This window comes from Octopus sinensis, linkage group LG3, assembly GCF_006345805.1.
Source record: "Octopus sinensis linkage group LG3, ASM634580v1, whole genome shotgun sequence".
Classification (NCBI taxonomy): domain Eukaryota; kingdom Metazoa; phylum Mollusca; class Cephalopoda; order Octopoda; family Octopodidae; genus Octopus; species Octopus sinensis.
In genome coordinates this window covers 148877711-148895904 of record NC_042999.1, presented here as the reverse complement: position 1 = coordinate 148895904, position 18194 = coordinate 148877711, and the positions used below count along the sequence as shown (strand labels likewise).

Below are 18194 nucleotides of genomic sequence, written 5' to 3'. Positions count from 1 at the left end.
CTGAATTGCTAAGTTATGGGGACCATAAACACACCAGCATCGGTTGTCAAGCGATGGTGGGGGGGACAAACGCAGACACACAAACATATACACATATATAACAGGCTTCTTTCAGTTTCCATCTACCAAATCCACTCACCAGGCTTTGGTCGGCCTAAAGCTACAGTAGAAGGTACTTGCCCAAGGTGTCACGCAGTGGGACTGAATCTGGAACCATGTGGTTGGTAAGCAAGCTATTTACCACACAACCATTTCTGCGTCTATAAAAAATACCATATATCTAGCACGAGTGGAGTTCAAACCCACACGAACAAGTGTTCGTCCATTGGAGGGAAGGAAGGAGAAGAAAAACCATTGAGATGTCTGATGTCAGATAAGGCATCATCAAATCAGCCACAGCAAATAGGTGGCATCAAAACATCTCATATCCAAACCACTGTCTGTTTCTTTGGAACTGGTTTTTGATTCATCTGAGATGAGTGATCATCAAATAAACTGCTTGGCATCACAAGAAAGCAGCTTTAATCAAAGTGAGTGAATAAAGAGTAAGACTAATGATTGATAAGGATTTTCATTGACTAATAGTAACAACAATAGACAAGAAATAAATGAACAGTTGCACATGTTTGCATACAAGTAAAAATGCCAAAAAACACATGTATGTTAAATGCAGATTCATGTTAAGGCAAGAGATGGTATAGTGAAGCACAGAATGATGTGCAACTGTAAAATATAACAAGTGACAGGATGGTATATAGATGTGATAGTATTTTTTTCTACAACAGGCACCAGGCCTGAAGTTTGGAAGGAGGAGTCTGATTAACTACACCAACCTCAGCCCTCAATTGGTGCTTGCTTTATCAACCTGCCCAAAAGGTAATGAAAGGCTAAGTCAACCTTGGCAGAGTTTGAACTCAGAAATGTAAAGACAAATAAAATGTTGCTCAGGATTTGTCTGGTGTGCTAATGATTCTGCCATCTCACCATCCTGTGTGGTTTATCAATATCAACAAGGTATTATGTACACTGATGAAGCAGAAGCAGTGTGGGGGTGGTAGTTTTGTTTAGCCTCGCCAAACCACTAAGTTACAGCTATGCAAACACACCAATAATAGTTGTCCAGCAGTGGTGGAGGACAAACACAGACATAAACACTCACAAATAAGATGGGCTTCTTTCAGTTTCTTATTTCTTTATTGCCCCCAAGGGGCTAAACATAGAGGGGACAAACAAGGACATACAAAGGGATTAAGTCGATTACATTGATCCCAGTGCGTAACTGGTACTTAATTTATTGACTCTGAAAGGATGAAAGGCAAAGTCAACCTCGGTGGAATTTGAACTCAGAATGTAACAGCAGACGAAATACCGCTAAGCATTTTGCCCAGCGTGCTAACGTTTCTGCTAGCTCAGCTTATTTCAGTTTCTGTCTACCTAATCCACTGACGAGGCTTTGGTCAGCCCAAGGCTATAGTAGGAGCTATTTGCCCAAGGTGCCACGCAGCAGGACTGAATTTGAACCATGTGATCAGGAAGCAAACACCTTACCACACAGCCACACCTGCACCTACTAGTACTGGAGGTGGAGAAAATGGTAGTGGTAGAAGGTAGTGACTTACCATATTCTTCATACAATAAAGACTGTAGTTTCTGGAGTGTGTATTGATCTTGGCCAGATGGATCCACTTCAAACTGGATCTGGCAAAGCTTCAACCATAGGTAATCTTCTGTTTTATCTGCAATCTCTGCATGTGCTTCTAATGGATCTGACTGGCTGATAACACTGTACACAGCTCTGTAAAATATATAGATAAGATGTGAAATATACAAGACAGAAAAACAATACTGACTGAGCAAATTTGAGAAAGAGAGATGGTGCTGTAACTACATCATAAGCAAACAAAATGTAGGGCATCTACCTATTAGAGATAGTAATAAAATCTCCCTAAAATCATATTCTATTCTCCTAAAGCAAGGATATAATGGAATATGTAATCTTGGCTATACAAAAGATAGGCTGTTTATGGTTGGTTATCACCAACGCTGAGGAGGTTTGGCTAAGTGCACAATACAAAATTCTTTTCACACCCTGGAGTCTCTACATGGTTGCTTTGCTAGAAACAGCAACCAAATCTCCCTTAAATCCTTCTGTACAGGTTTATGAAAAAAAAGAAAAGAAGACATCAGATAATGTAGTTCCCATGCAGTTAATATAGAATTTTAATTGAATGTTTTTATTTAGATCACTTTAAAACAGGGATTTTGTATTAAAGAACTAGAGGGTAGTATAAGGTGAGGTGGTATCAAAATAAATGGTCTTATATATATTAGGATCAATCCTCTCAAGTTGTGACTAAATCTTGCTACTTGAATGATTATGTTTCACGACAATGTAGCTTCACATTCCCCACAAACACAACATACAGTCGATGTTTCGTGCAGAGTAAACTACCTTTTAGTCAAAAATTTCGTAAAATTCTTCCATCTGTTTTACAATTTATTTAAAGATAAACAAAATTTAACAAAACAAGCCAGCAACAAAATAAAAAATATAAAAATAAGAATATTAAACTCAAAATGGTAGTTACCTTTTGTAAGGGTCAGAGCTATTTTTGATGGTTCTGCGGTAATAATGACGAACTTTGGTCTGTGTGCTTGGCCCAAGGCTATAAATAGACAATACATGGAGTCAGTTTAATATTACAACTGCATGTGTGTAAAAGCAATAAACATTAGGAAGAACAAGAACAAATTTTGACAGAGAAAAGAAAAGTATAAGGGGTGGTGGTGAGAAAAAGAAATAAATGTTGGAAGGAAAGCAAAAAGTAAGAAACAAGGAGGAATGCTGTCCTATAGGGTGGAGAGTTTGGAAGGGAAGATGTGGGTGTATAGACGCACATATATCAGGGTGTATTTGTATCTGAAAGTGGGGAAGAAGGGGAATGTTGTGTGTGTGTCTGTGTAAAAAAGACCAGATGGTTAATGAATAGAAATATCTGTTGTAAGTGAAGGGTGTAAGTATGCGAGGGAGATGTGGCCAAATGGTGTGTGAGTGTGTGTGGAAATTGTGTGGAGAATGTGTATAACCAGTTGTGATAAGGGTTCCACTTGATTCGATAAACGGAACAGCCTGCTCATGATATTAACAGGTGAGTGGCTGAGCATTCCACAGATACACATACCCTTAACGTAGGGAGATTCAGCCTGATACAGGATGTGACAAGGCTGGCCCTTTGAATTACAGGTACAACTCGGTTTTGCCAGCTGAGTGGACTAAAGCAATATGAAATAAAATGAACTGGAGCAACATGAAATAAAGAGTCTTGCTCAAGGACACAACATACCACTGGAAATCGAACTCACAACCATACAATTGTGAGCCAAATACTCTAACCACTAATCCACGCACCTTCACTAAAAAATATGTATAAGTGTGGGACGAGGGGTAGGGTGTGTGTAGTGGTGGTGCAGGTGGGGGCCGCATGTGAAAGAGATACAAAGGGAACAGAAGGATAAAGTGGGTAATTCTAGAGCAGGTAGGAACCTCTACCAAACAAAGGCTAAGAATTTCAAGTGGAATGAAAAATACAGAAAATAATACTTTGAAAATTATCATTGTTTCTCTGCAATCATAGAGAGAGAGAGAGAGATGATAAAAAACAGAAAACTTCTATAGTAAATATTCATGCTATTTTACTATTTACTTTTCACTGTACTACTAATTGCTTATGTATATAGCCATCAACAGGTGCAAGAGATCTCATCTACAGGCATGAATATATACGTATATTAGAAGGCCTGCAGGATAAGAATAAGCAGTTAACATGTAACAATAGATCTAACAGGGACAAACCTTCTGTCATTCTTCATATATTCTGTAATAATTTCTGGGAAATCTTTTAACTGCTGACTGAAATATTAAGAAAAAGAATAAAATATACAATTATATTGATTTAATTGTTTGTTTATATACATATATAAATCATCATCGTTTAACATCCATTTTCCATGCTGCAAGATTGGAATTGACCATGTTCGGATGTTGCTTCTTACATTCCACTGACACAGGGAGCCAGTCAGGCGGCACTGGCAACAACCCATGCTTGAATGGTGTTTATTACATGCCACAGCACAGGTGCCAGTCAGGCAGGACTGGCATCGGCCACAACTACAATTTCCATTTTGATTTCGATCTTGATTTGCTTTTATTTATATATACATATACATATATATATATATATCTTCATCATCATTTAACATCTGTTGTCCATGCTGGCATGAGTCGGTCAGTTTGACTGGGCTGATACACTGGAAGGCTGAGCCTGACTCCAGCCTGATTTGGCATGGTTTTTCTACGGCTGGATGCCCTTACTAATGCCAACCACTCTGAAAGCATAATAGATGCTTTTACGTCCCACTGGCACAGGTGTCATTTGCGTGACACCACAGTGCGTTTATGTGCCACCAACACAGGTGCCAATTTGCGTGACACCAGTATCTTCCAAACTGTGATTTTGCTCAGCTTGATGGTTTTCTTCTCAAGCAGGACATAATGCCAAAGGTCTTGGTCATTGCCTCTGTGAGGTCCAATGCTTGAAAGAAACTCAGCTACTTTGCCTCCATGAGGCCCAACATTCAAAGATGTTCTTTACGTGCTATATATAATCATCGTCGTTTTTAATATCCATCTTTCATGCTGGGATGGCTACTGGGTAGAATCAACTACAATCCAATCCACCAGTTACCTCAGATTGTTCACAACTCTCTCTCTAAAAAGCCATATTAAACAAGTTGTGTTAATAACATCCAAGATACTCACCTACTTTTGTTAACAACTTCCTGAACTGCATCTAAGTCACCGCAACGGAGACAATAGTAAATCACAGCCCAGACTGGATGACCATCTAACAATCCATCCTAAAAATAGATTTAAAACAAAGAGAAATCATCAATTTTTAACATCTATCTTCCATCCTGGCATGGATTGGATATTTTGACAAGATCAAATGGACTGTGTTGAGTTTAATGATTTCTACACACACAAGGCTTCTTTCTGTGTCTATCTCTCAAATCCACTCTTAAGGCTTTGGTTGGTCTGGGTTTAGTGCAGAAGACATTTGCCCAAAGTTCCACACAGCAGGACTGCACCTGAAATGATGTGTTTGGGAAGGATTTGAGTTATGTTTTAAGTAGCCTTGCACTTCACTGAAGTGTATAACATACTCTTATGAATGAAAGAGTACACGCTTTCATTCAAAATGACTCTCACTTTGGCTAAATAGAAATGGGAGTGGCTGGAATGAACTGTGGAATAACCACATTTGTCAGGATCCAGCTCAACAACAATTCAAACTATTGGAACACTGAATTATGCAATGATCTCATTACTTACAGAGGTGAGGTGTTACCTAAACATGGTACTTATTTAAAGTTAGATGAACTGAATTAGCAAAGTTTAAGTATCTTGTCCACAGACAGTGTTTAGTGATTGCATAGAGAAACATCAATCTTTGACTGATACTCTAACTCAGCGCTTCTTAAACTTTTTTCATTCATGACCCCATTTTTGACAACCCCAGGTATTAAATATGCATTTGTGAAATAACATATAAACTGAAATTCAACTGTTTGAATTCAATTTTCACGACCCCAAATGGGGTCATGACCCATAGTTTAAGAAGCGCTGTTCTAACTCATTGTTGATTCTCTCATGATTTCATATAAAGAAAATATGTAATTACTTCTCCTCGCATTGGTGTAGGGTATTTAACATTCAAGAAACTCCTTATCAAACTGTAGGTACCAGGTTTGCCTCCACGCTTAGCCTTGTATAAATTCTCGTACACCATAGTTGTGACATATTTTACATACCTGAAAAGAATCAAATAATGGTTCCATCATCGTTAACAACAGTAACAAACAAAAAAAAAAAACGAATTTGAAAATTAATTAAAATTAGCAAAAACGAAGTTTAATTATTGAAGATTTCAACTCACATGTGTTCAAGGTATTTTCTAGCTTGGCCTACAAATGCTTGGAGCAGTTTCTTATCCTGTCGTGGTGGACCAGCACTAGATGTTACCATTGGAACATTTACCATGAATTCAACCATAGACCACAATTTATCGATTACCAGCTGAAATATAAAAAAAAAGTAAGGTCAACAAATTTCTATGATAATGATTCCAACTTCCTTCTCATACAATGATTAAAGGACTAAGTCGAGAATTGAAATCATTCAACTGGTTGTCATTATCATTTCAGTGCTTCAACATCAAGTTTCCCATGCTTGTAGAATTTGTTGAGGCAGATTTTCTACAGCCAGATGCCTTTCCAGTTGCAAAATTCTCACTTGTTTCCAAGCAAAGCAATATTTCCTCAGGAACAAAGGGTGCTGCCTGTATGACAGTGATACTTGTTTACAACTATGATGTAATGTCAAGACATGGAGGCACAAGCACACATAGCCAATTCATCATTTAACATCTGTTGTCCATGCAGGCATGGGTTGGACGGTGTGACCAGAGCTGGCAAGCTAGCAGGGCTACACCAGACTCCAGTCTGATCTGGCGTGGTTTCTAGAGCTGGAAGCCCTTCCTAATACCAACCACTTTACAGATTGTAGTGGGTGCTTTACATGGCCCTGCACAGGCACTTTTACATGGCACCACAAGGCTGCTTTTATGTGTCACCACACAGGCACTTTTACATGGCACCAATAATAAGTGACAGGCTTCTTTTGTTTTCTATCAACCAAATCCAATCACAAGGCTTTAGCTGGCCCTAAGGCTATAACAGAAGACACTTACATAAGGTGCCATGTAGTGGGACCGAACTTGAAATTAGCCATGCTTGTGCCTTTGTAAATCATTAGTAAATAGAGATTATTGTACAGTTATTAACTTATGAAAACAGAATTTACAGACTGAATAAGCAACTCTTCAGCATTTAAACCAGCCCAACAATTCTGTTTTATGCTCAAACCAGCCAGATCCAACCTCTCACACTTACCCTACAATGTCATTCTAAGACTAAACAATCACATCATGAGAGTAATCTTAATGCAAAAGGGTTAAGTTGAAAATGACACAGATGAAAAGAATTTGGTAAGTTAGCATTAAATCAGATTGTATAAATCATTAAAAAGTTAACTAGAAAAAATACAGAGTTTGGAAAAACATTATTTGTCAAAGATGAATGTTATTTAAGGATATGCGATTATGATGACATCCAAAGTTTGACATTTTTAATGAAAAATAAAACAAATTATAGTTAGCAGGAATATTCAGAAAAACCACAAAAAGCACTGCTCTGTAAAGTGGTTGGAATTAGGAAAGGCATCCAGCCATAGAAACAATGCCAAAACAGACAGTGAAGCCTGGTGCAATCCTCCGGCTTGCCAGCTCCTGTCAAACCTTCCAACCCATATCAGCAAGAAAAACCTACATTAAATGATGACATTAGTATAGTATTTGAAAAAAGAAGACTTACCTTATCTCCTAAGGAATTAGCAGCTTCCATGAATAAATCCTGCAAACTCAGACGAATGCCACCTTCAAGGACTTTTTTGTTATATATATAAACCTAAAATGCATAAAACAATGTGTTACAAGTATATCTTTATGAGAAAGTCCCTTTGATATGCAAGTTATTTTTCTCTTATAAGTTATACTCCTGCTTTAGTTAAAATATATACATACACTACTCAGATTTAAGCTACTACTGCAGGTGTAAATTATAATTTAATTAAATACACACATTGTAGGTGCAAGGCTGAGTGGTTATGAATCTTGCTTCCAGGCCACATGGATTTGGGTTCAGTCCCACTGCATGGCATTCTGGGTGAGCTGGTAGCCAGAATTTGAAAGAAGCCTTTCATGTGCACACACGCGCATGTGTGTGTGTTCTCCTTGTCGTGACATCATACAATAGTTGAAAATGAGTTGTTACTGTAATACAAATGGCATCATTTGTTTTCAAGCTTCTGTAGAAACACGTCCAGCCATAGGCTTTGATTAGCCCAGTGCTACAGTGGAAGATACTTGCCCGAAGTGTCATACAGTGGGACTGAACCCAAAACTGTTGTTAGGAAGCGAATTTCTCAACCACACAGCCATGCCTGCTAATATAAATCCTAACATGAGCCTGGAGAAGGCAACAGATTAAACTTCTTTAGTTATATCTTATATAAAGAGTGAAAGATTGTCAAGTGGTGCCACAACAACCCAATAGGTTACTAATAACCTTACTGCCCTATATATCAGGTAATGTGCCAATATTACTGGTGTTCTGATACTTCAAACAGAAGCATCACTTCAAAAGCGTGTTTAAATTTGGCTTCAAATCTTTATTAAATATTTTAAAAGGTGAAAAAAATTTTAAAGTAAGATTACCTGACTAGCATAAGCCATTTCTACATTGTTCAAAGCACTACGTCCTTGCATGCTAATGGCATCCGATAAAAGACTTTGCTGGAATTTACAAAAAAGATAATAAAAATATTTTTAATCTTCTGTACAACAAGGTCATTAGTAAAAATTAGCAATAAAACAACATAAATTACAAAACAATAATAAAACTTTATATTAATTAATTCATTCATTTTCACTTTAGTTACTGTATTTTCTGGCATACAAGTTGGCACATACAAAGTACTATTCAAACATGAGTATTGCCAGTACCACCTGACTGGCTCCTGTGCCTATGGCACATAAAAAGTACCATTTGAGCATGGTCGATGCCAGTTCCACCTGACTGACCCCAGAGCCAGTAGCACACAAAAAGCACCCACTACACTGTTAGAGTGATTGGCGTTTGGAAGGGCATCCAACTGTAAAAACCTTGCCAGATCAGATTGGAGCCTGGTGCAGCCTCCTGGCTTGCCAGTCCTCAATCAACCCATTCTAGCATGGAAAGCAGATGTTAAACAATGATGTTGATAATGTAGCATAAACATTCAAACATTCTCATGATCTTTCCAAATCTTGCATTTAACATGCAGATTTTGGTCCTATAAAGTTGTCTTGGTGTATAAGCCAACATAACCATTTTTGGTTGTAAATTTTGGTCAGAAAAAATTCAGCATGTATTTTTCAACAGAAAATACAGAAAACATACAATCACCAATGACTCATCATCATAAAATTCCTAAGATAAGAACAAGGAGGAGCATAATTATATCAACCCAAATATTTGACCGGTACTTTATTACTATCAACCTGGGAAGTGATGGCAAACCTGTGACTCACTACAGGCTTTAAGTGAGATGCTGTGGAGTTCCATCTGATAAGGAGTAGGCTGAAAATATTCCCTGTATTATCATGTTATAAAAAAACATATCCATATCTAAAATATGTGTATGTATACATATATTTTAGTGACACTCCAATAAAAGGATTCTTAAAAATAAATTTAAAACAGCGATATGCTTTGATAAAAAAAGTCATCAATTGTTTAGAACAAATCAGGCTGGTGGTATTCATGCTCCTTCAAGCTATATATAAAGTGGAAGTTTGACTCAATATGACAAATAAATGGACGGACCTCATGGAGGCGAGGTGGCTGAGATCCTTTCAAGTGTTGGGCAGAGACCAGTGTCACGCAAATAGCACCCGTGCTGGTGGCATGTAAAAGCACCCATTACACCCTCAGAGTGATTGGCATTATGAAGGACATCCAGCTGTAGAAAACCATGCCAAATCGGACTGGATCCTGACACAGCCTTCCAGCATGCCAGCCCAGTCAAACCGTCCAACCTATACCAGCAAGGACAATAGACTGATGATGATGATGATGATGATGAATACTAGCAAGGTTTACAGCAGTGTCTCCTTCTTACTTTGCAATATCTATTTATAGATAGATGGACCAAACAGTTAAAAACCTAAATGTCTTCTCAGGAGATTATGTGGTGTCAGTAACATGATACAAACCACCGATCTCTCAGTTGGTACCTCACTGACTAAGTTCCATGCTCTCTTTGTGTGAGTACATTAATATTTTAACTGGTGATTAACAGAACAAATAATTACAAATTTCCAATTAAACAAGCACTTACTCCTGGCATTCATGATGACAAGAGTGACAAGGGAGTGTCTCTAATTTGTGCAGAACAAATATAGCAAGGGACTTTATTCAAACAGCACAGACTTTTCAGTTTTCTGGTTAATGTTTGCTTCCTTCATTCACACATACAAAGGTTGGGTGGGAACAAACAGGAACAATAAAAATTGCAATACATGAGTATACTTTAATCAGTCAAACTGTTACAAAATTGCCTCAAAGGCCACTTATCAAACTAGAAGGTATAAAGAGAGAGAAGGGAGAGAAAAACAAAGATTAGAAGAATTTAAAATATTTATTTTTATTGGGTTGTCCGGAAAGTTTGTGCCGATTTATAGTTGCTTACCTTTCGACTTATTTTAGAACATGGTTGAATCCATAAAACAGGATTTGACTACACCTCTATTCAGAGCACAGTTTAAGCTATCTTTTTGTAGAAGAAAATTTATGTTCCTATAACCTGTGTTAATTCTGTAACCCTTTAAAATGGAAGATAAGAAAGTTCATTTTTGGCATTTGATGCTTTGGGAACCAGACAAAAATTGCTGCAGCTTGGCTGGGATGTGTTACCCCACCCTCCATATTCACCAGATATTGCTCCTTCAGATTTCCACTTATTCAGGTCTCTGCAGAATAGTCTTAATGGTAAAAATTTCAATTCTTTGGATGACGTAAAAAGATACTTTGATGAATTCTTTGCCATGAAACCACCTCAATTCTGGGAATTTTCAAGTTAAAGGGAAGATAGAGACGCATTGTGCAACAAAACGGTTCACATTTGGTTGATTAAAAATGTAATGGCAAGTATTTATTGACCTTTTTCTTTCTTTTAAAAATCAGCACGAACTTTCCGGACAACCCAATATAATGAATACTAAAAATGTTATACTGTCTCACTTCAACATTGATGAATCTGCCATTTAAAAGACAGTCCTGTGAAAAAAGTTGTCTCTGTATGTTCAATAAAACTACATCCAGATCAAAAGTATGGCACATTATTGCACAGAAGAACTTACCTCAGTTTCCTGAGAATAATCCAACATTTGGTGTCCTGTTCCTAACAAAGCATTCAACATTTTCTGCTTTTCTCGTTCCCACTCTTCTTCCATTGATCCCCACAGTCTTTGTTCACAGGTCTCTAAAGTCTGCAGCAGAAAATCAAACATCTTAGACCATTCTACGAAAAAGCATCATGTAAACACTATCACACATATAACCAACATTACTATTTTAAGGTTCACTTTTGCATGCATGGGACGGACGGAATTATCATCATCATTTAACATCCTCCTTCCATGCTGACATGGGTGGGACGGTTTCACAGGGGCTGGCCAGGCATGAGCCTATACTAGGCTTCTGAGTCTGTTTTAGCATGGTTTTTACGTCTGAATGTCCTTCCTAACACCAACCACACCACAGAGCAGGCTGAATGCTTTTTATGTGGCACCAGCACAAGCAAGGTCAGTTTTGGCATGGTTTTTACAGCTAGATTCCCTTCCAAATGCCAATCACTTTACAGTGTGGACTGGATGTTTTTTTACATAGCACCTGCACTGGCAGGGTCACCAAGTAATGTTGCCAGACAAGGAACCTTTGAGAGGAGGCATTGGAGGAGGTGATCTTGTGTAAGATGATGAAAGGTTAGAGTGTGACAGAGAGACCGAAACAGATGTCTTGCTGTAGAGGTAGTACATGGTTACCAGCCAGAGAGAGGAAGAGAGAGAAAGAAAGAGAGCAAATTTTCTACAGCCAGATGCTCTTCCTGACACCAACCCTTAAACTTCCACAATGTAATATTTACTCATGACTAGACATGGTCTCACAGAATACTGGAAACAAATGACACTGCTTGTATGACAGTAACAAACATTTTACAACTCTCAAACTATGTCAATACAAGAAGACACAAACACTCACACACATATACAACAGGCTTCTTTCAGTTTCCATCTACCAAATCCACTCACAAGACTTTAGTCAGCTCAGGGCTATAGTAGAAAACAATTGCCCAAGGTGCTAACCAGTGAGACTGAACCCAAGACCATGTGGTAGAAAAAATTCCTTAGCTACACAGTCACATCTGCACATTTATCCAATGCTAAATACTCAGCCAAAAGCTAATTATTCCTTATTAACATTAATTAAAAAGGTTTGTACATGTTATCAGTCATAACCTATCCTTAAATCAACATAACACATTTACATTAGAATTTTGAAAATGTAAGTAAAATTCACAAAAAAAAAACAAAAAGAAAGAAAATATTTACATTAACCCATTCATGCCAAAATTTTTCTAGTGAATGAAATTCCTTGAAAATTCAGATACTATTATTTTTACCTAAATAACAACTGAAAAAAATTTCATTGAAATCACCATAACATGCTTACATCAGAATTTTGAAATTGAATGTAAAATTCACAAAAAAAAAAAAAAAAAGAATGAAAAATATTTCCATATTACATATACAGACTGCATATGCATTAAGAACATGTTTCATTCTTTGATACAGATCATACACAAATCATAATTTGTATCAAGTATTTGTTTTATATCCTTATAAATTAAGTGTAAGTTTAAACAGACGATTGGCAGGAATGGGTTAACAAAATACAGAAATCATAAATAAAATATATTCACTCACATTTTTTCGAGCGTTCTCGATAACGGTAAGTAAAGCATTCTCCCGTTCATTCTTAAGGAATCCCTGAAAAAAATACCAACAATATATAAATATCAATAGTTTTAATTGCGTGAACGATATCATATTCTTTTATTTGTTTCAGTCATTTGACTGCGGCCATGCTGGAGCACTACCTTTAGTTGAACAAATTGAACCCATTGTAAGCCTAGTACTTATTCTATCGGTCGCTTTTGCCGAACTGCTAAGTTACAGGGGACATAAACACACCAACATCGCTGTCAAGCAATGGTGGGGGGACAAACAGACAACAAACATATACACACACCCACATGACAGGCTTCTTTTAGTTTCTGCCCAAGGTGCCACCTGTGCCTATATAAATATCAATAGTTTCAATTGCGTAAACAATGTCAACATCATCATCATTTAACGTCTGCTTTCCATACATACTAACATGGGTTGGACAATTTGACTGAGGTCTGGCGAACCAGACTCCAATCTGATCTGGCAGGGTTTCTACAGCTGGATGCCCTTCCTAACGCCAACCACTCTGAGAGTGTAGTGGGTGCTTTTACGTGCCAGTTTGGTGGTACTGGCAATGGCCACGCCCAAATGGTGCTTTTTATGTGCCACTTGCACAGAAGCCAGTCCAGGGGCACTGGCGACGACCTCGCAAAAATATTTCACATGCCACCAGCACAAGTGCTAGTAAGTGCTAGTAACGATCACGCTTGAATGGTGTGCTTAACGTGCCATCGGCATGAAGGCCAGCTTGTTGCTCTGGCAACGATCTCACTCGTATGGTACTCTTAGCGCTCCACTAGCAACGGATGCCAGTCACCAAATTTGATATCAATGGTTTCAACTGTATGAAGGAGCAGTCAAATGATGTTACATAATAGGTTACAAAGATCAAATATTTAATTAATACTGATTATAATTAACATTACCTCAATATCAGTGTCTCGTACAGGTTCAAGGGGTTCAAATGCCTTCTTAGCAGTCAGAGTATCAAGACGTTGAGACACCTTTGAGACATCATATCCTTGGCTCCCAAGTACAAGAGAACTAGAAACAGAAAAAAAAATAGAAAGCAGATGAGAACAAATAATTTGTTTGCATGGCTGTGGGGTTAAGAAACTTGCTTCCCAATTACATGATTTCAGGTTCAATCCCACTGTGTATCACCTTTGACAAGTGTCTTCTATTAAAGCCTCAAGCCAACCAAAGCCTTGAGAGTGGATGTGGCAGATGGAAATTGAAAGCCTGCCATATACACATATTTATATGTCTGTTTGTGTCTTCTTGTCTTAGCACTATGGAGTGTCACCTGTCTCTAATATTCTGTGAAAAAAATGCCTGGCCATGGGGAAATATGATCTTGCTTGAAAATGGATAAGAGTTGGTTTATAAATCTGCTTCAATAAACTCTTCTAACCTATGCAGGTATGGAAAAGTAGTTGTTAAAACAACAATGATGATTGAAATAAATGAGTTCATGCTTCTTAGATTCATCAGTCAGGCAGGAGTAGCTTTAACTGAGGAGACACACAATGAGGTTGAAACACAACGGTGTCTCAAAAATAACAATCAGATATTCACATTTAAATCTACCAGAACATATTCTTATCTACTCTAGGCACAAAGCCCGAAATTTTGGGGGTAGGGGCCAGTCAATTAGATTGACCTATTTCTAAATTTCGGTATGTGGTGAAGCAAATTTTTGCTGAACCCTAATTATAATTATACTTATAATTATAGAATTTTTGTATAAGTTTACCGATAATGGTTCTTTTAACACACCAAACTACTTGGTAAAACTATTAATTATTAATTAATTTTACCCTTTATTATTATTGATAATATAATTCTCTCCCTGATAGTAAACTGCAGTTTTCTGCGGAATTTTACTCGTTGGCACACATAGGTGAGTGAGGAGGAATATGAGATCTCATTCGTCTGTTTGAATTCGGAAGTACTGGTCGTTGGATATACGTTGTCTGATGTCGCTTGGTCAGATAAGTATGTTAATTTTCAGGGCTCACAAATTTAAAATCTTGAATTACTGTACTGAAGAGGAGAATGAGAGAGTAGAAATATGATTTTACATTTTTCACATCCCTCTAACTCTGAAACGCGTATACAGTTAATCAGAGCCGAGTGGATTCATTGTTTTTTCTCTTTACCTGCGTGAGTTGTTGAGTATTGCTGTCTGGGAGATTTTCTTATGGTACTAAAATATTAGTTTAACTGCTATTTCTAAATTTCGGTATGTGGTGAAGCAAATTTTTGCTGAACCCTAATTATAATTATAGAATTTTTGTATAAGTTTAGCAATAATGGTTTTTTAACATACTGAACTACTTGGTAAGATTATTAATTAATTAACTAATTTTACCCTTTATTCTGCTCCCAATTTCATTCCAAAGGCACCAGCCAGCTCAAGATTATAACAGAAGACACTTACCCAAGGTGCCATGCAATAGGACTGAACCCGGACACTGTGGCTGTTAAGTGAATTTTGTAACCACACAGTCACGTCTGGGCAGGTCAAAATTAAAATATTTTCATTTTGTTAAAACAAGTTTTCTTTACATATGGATATCCTTCCTAAATACTCAACTGTAAAGTAAAAATGAAAAGTATTAGCAGCCAAGTAGACTGAGACAAGCAGAGTTTAGTACTTTACCTAGAGGCACAGCTCAGTACAGTAGCTTTGGACAAGGTTTGACTGAACTCATTACCTGGTTAGGAGTTCAGCATCTGAACAACAGAGGCACCTGTACCTGTTAAAAGTGAAAAGAATCATAACAAGTGTAGATTACTTACGCTTTTACTTTCATTGTTTCCTTGTTTACAGGAGCTACTTGTGAGAGGAGGGTTTGACATTCTTTAAGAATCTGGCGTGGATTACGTTCTACTCTGGGAAGGTCCATCCCAATATCAAGCTCAGCAGTCATTTGTTCAGCCTGCTGTAGCAGATCACCAAAACCTCCTCCGTCAATATTCATCTTGAATCTTTTGTGTCAACCAAATTCAACTGGAGGCAAAAAGAAGAACATGAAAATTTTTTTATAATTTTAAATCACAATTAAAAACAGATATTTCTGTAATGAATCATCATCATTGTTTTCACATCCACTTTTCTATGCCTGCATGGATCAGATGGAATTTTCTGAGGTAGAATTTCTACAGTCAAAGCCCTTCCTGTTGCCAATCTTTACATGTTTCCAAGCAAGATATTTCCCCATGGCAAGATATGTTTTTCATGGAAGATTGGAAACAAATGAGACCATTTATATGATGATGCTTGTCATACAACTATTGTGATGTTAAGACAAGGAAACACAAACACACACATATAATGAGCATCCTTAGTTTCCATCTACTGATTCCACTCACAAAGCTTTGGTAGGCTCAGGGTTATAGAAGAAAACACCTGTCCAAAGTGCCACATAGTGGGACTGAACATGAAATCACAGGGTTGGGAAACAAACCTCTTAACCACACAGCCATGCTTGCACTTAGTTACCTATTTCTTCAATATATTATACTTTAATTCATTGAAGAAAGAGAAATTCAGAGAACCTAGTTAAAAATTTAGACTCATTAAATATCAAGAATAGAGTAACTAAGTCACATGTTCCTATGATACATTTGTTACTAATTTTTCCAACTGTATCATTGTAACACATCACTGCTTTAATCCAAGAGAACTCTCACTCACAAGTAATAGGTAATGTTTGACACCTTGAAGTCAATGATAATTAGGTCTTCCAGGCCCATGTTTTTCCTGCAGTTTTTCAAGTGGAATATCACTGCATCAAATTTACATCAGAGATCTGTTCCTTCCTCCAGATCAATCCATTAATATATACCTTGTACATGTTTCAGTCATTGGACTATGGCCCAGCTGGGGTACCACCATGAAGGGTTTAGTTGAACAGATTGCTCCCAAAGGTTATTTTATTAGTCACTTTTTCAACGAACCACTAAGAGGGACACAAACAAACCAATACAAGTTGTTAAGTGATGCTAAGGTCCAAACACACACACGTTTTCTTTTTGTCCCAAACTGGTGCTAATGTCTAAATAACACTTTATGTTGAACATCTTTATAGCTCTTTTATTTATAACTTAAGCAGTCAAAAAAATACATTTTGTTTGTTTGTACAATAACAAGGTATTTCTGTTTCGTGAGTTGCTTCTGAACATCAAAGTTACATCTATGACTGACTCAAAAATAAATGCCACACCTACTTCAAAATTAACTTACGGGTATCCCACTATTACAATATTTTTTTAATTAACAATTCATATACAAATCACCGAAAACTTACACACGCAGATTTTACATTTAGAAAACATTTTAAAGCAGGGATAATGGGAGAAACAACCTGTATGCAATGTATCGGGATTTACCCCATCTAAACAAGAATTTGAAGAGCCAAACTGGAAACATTTTGATCACATGTTTCTAAAAGTTCAAATATTTGGTCACCTAAAGATTATGCAAGACTTTTTAGCTTAAAATTATTACTTCCTACACGAAACGTTGTTGATAAAAGATCACGTTGTCAGAATAATTAGGGTGTTAAGTAGATTTCGGTTAATATTAATGTTCTATTTTAATCTCTTTTTGATATATATATATATATATTAGTGACGTGCAAGTGGCTACCCCGGTAAATAACAAAAGAAGGTATATATTAATGATATATATATATATGAATGTTACCTTTCAAAAAGGAAGGCAACCTGGACAAGAGCCGCTTATAATTTGAAATAATAAACCCACAAGACATTAATTGCATTCTACCAGGGGTGTCCTCTCTATACGAAGTTAGAAAGCAAATTCCATTTAGTTAAAATTAAGTTATAACTTAATTAAAAGACAAATTGATTCAACAGAAAAATAAATAAATAAATACACACATGCATTCGAAGACCCCCGGCTAATTACAAATTGCCGGTCGAACTGTAAAGACTGACAGGTAATTTTCGGTAAATAACAAAAGAAATCGTTGAAAATACAAATGTGTATGTTGTAGCAAATTTTACAACCACAAGGACTTACATTTAATATAAAACACACGTTTTCTACTCGTCTTAAACTGATTTCAATTTGTCAAGAAACCGCCATACACGTTGTTATAGCAAAGCTAACTTTATATTTAAAGAGTTCGTTTCATAAGGGAATATAACCACGTACAATTTTACTTGAAATCCGCGCCGCATTTCTCCAATATTAATTTATTTTCATAAATAATTATCTGTATTCTTTATTTTTTATTTTTTCGTTCAAAAAATTTTTAAAGCATTAAACTTTTTGAAACATTTTGTTCCAGTTAATTTGTGTTCACAATAATAATAAAATAATTAGAAACATCTGTTTTGATTTTCCTTCTAATTTTTAGCAGTCAGTGCGCGCGTAATTCTCATGATGTACTTTTTTACCTACTGTGACAAAAGTATGTGCACATTGACTGT

General features: G+C 36.8%; 1 protein-coding gene across 1 annotated transcript in view; it reads right to left on the bottom strand.

Annotated features, from left to right (window-relative positions):
• Positions 1-17919, bottom strand: part of LOC115209289 (nuclear pore complex protein Nup93) — a 37463-nt gene extending 19544 nt beyond the window's left edge. The window contains exons 1-13 of the mRNA XM_029777618.2: positions 17782-17919; positions 15534-15744; positions 13655-13772; positions 12705-12767; positions 11079-11207; positions 8394-8471; positions 7492-7584; positions 5997-6136; positions 5742-5871; positions 4820-4917; positions 3854-3910; positions 2589-2666; positions 1620-1795 (exon numbers count right to left, since the gene is read on the bottom strand). Coding sequence (XP_029633478.1) covers positions 1620-1795; positions 2589-2666; positions 3854-3910; positions 4820-4917; positions 5742-5871; positions 5997-6136; positions 7492-7584; positions 8394-8471; positions 11079-11207; positions 12705-12767; positions 13655-13772; positions 15534-15715 — 1342 coding nt within the window. The 5' untranslated portion in view covers positions 15716-15744; positions 17782-17919. The remainder of the gene's footprint in view (positions 1-1619; positions 1796-2588; positions 2667-3853; positions 3911-4819; positions 4918-5741; positions 5872-5996; positions 6137-7491; positions 7585-8393; positions 8472-11078; positions 11208-12704; positions 12768-13654; positions 13773-15533; positions 15745-17781) is intronic.
• Positions 17920-18194: the final 275 nt, after the last annotated feature.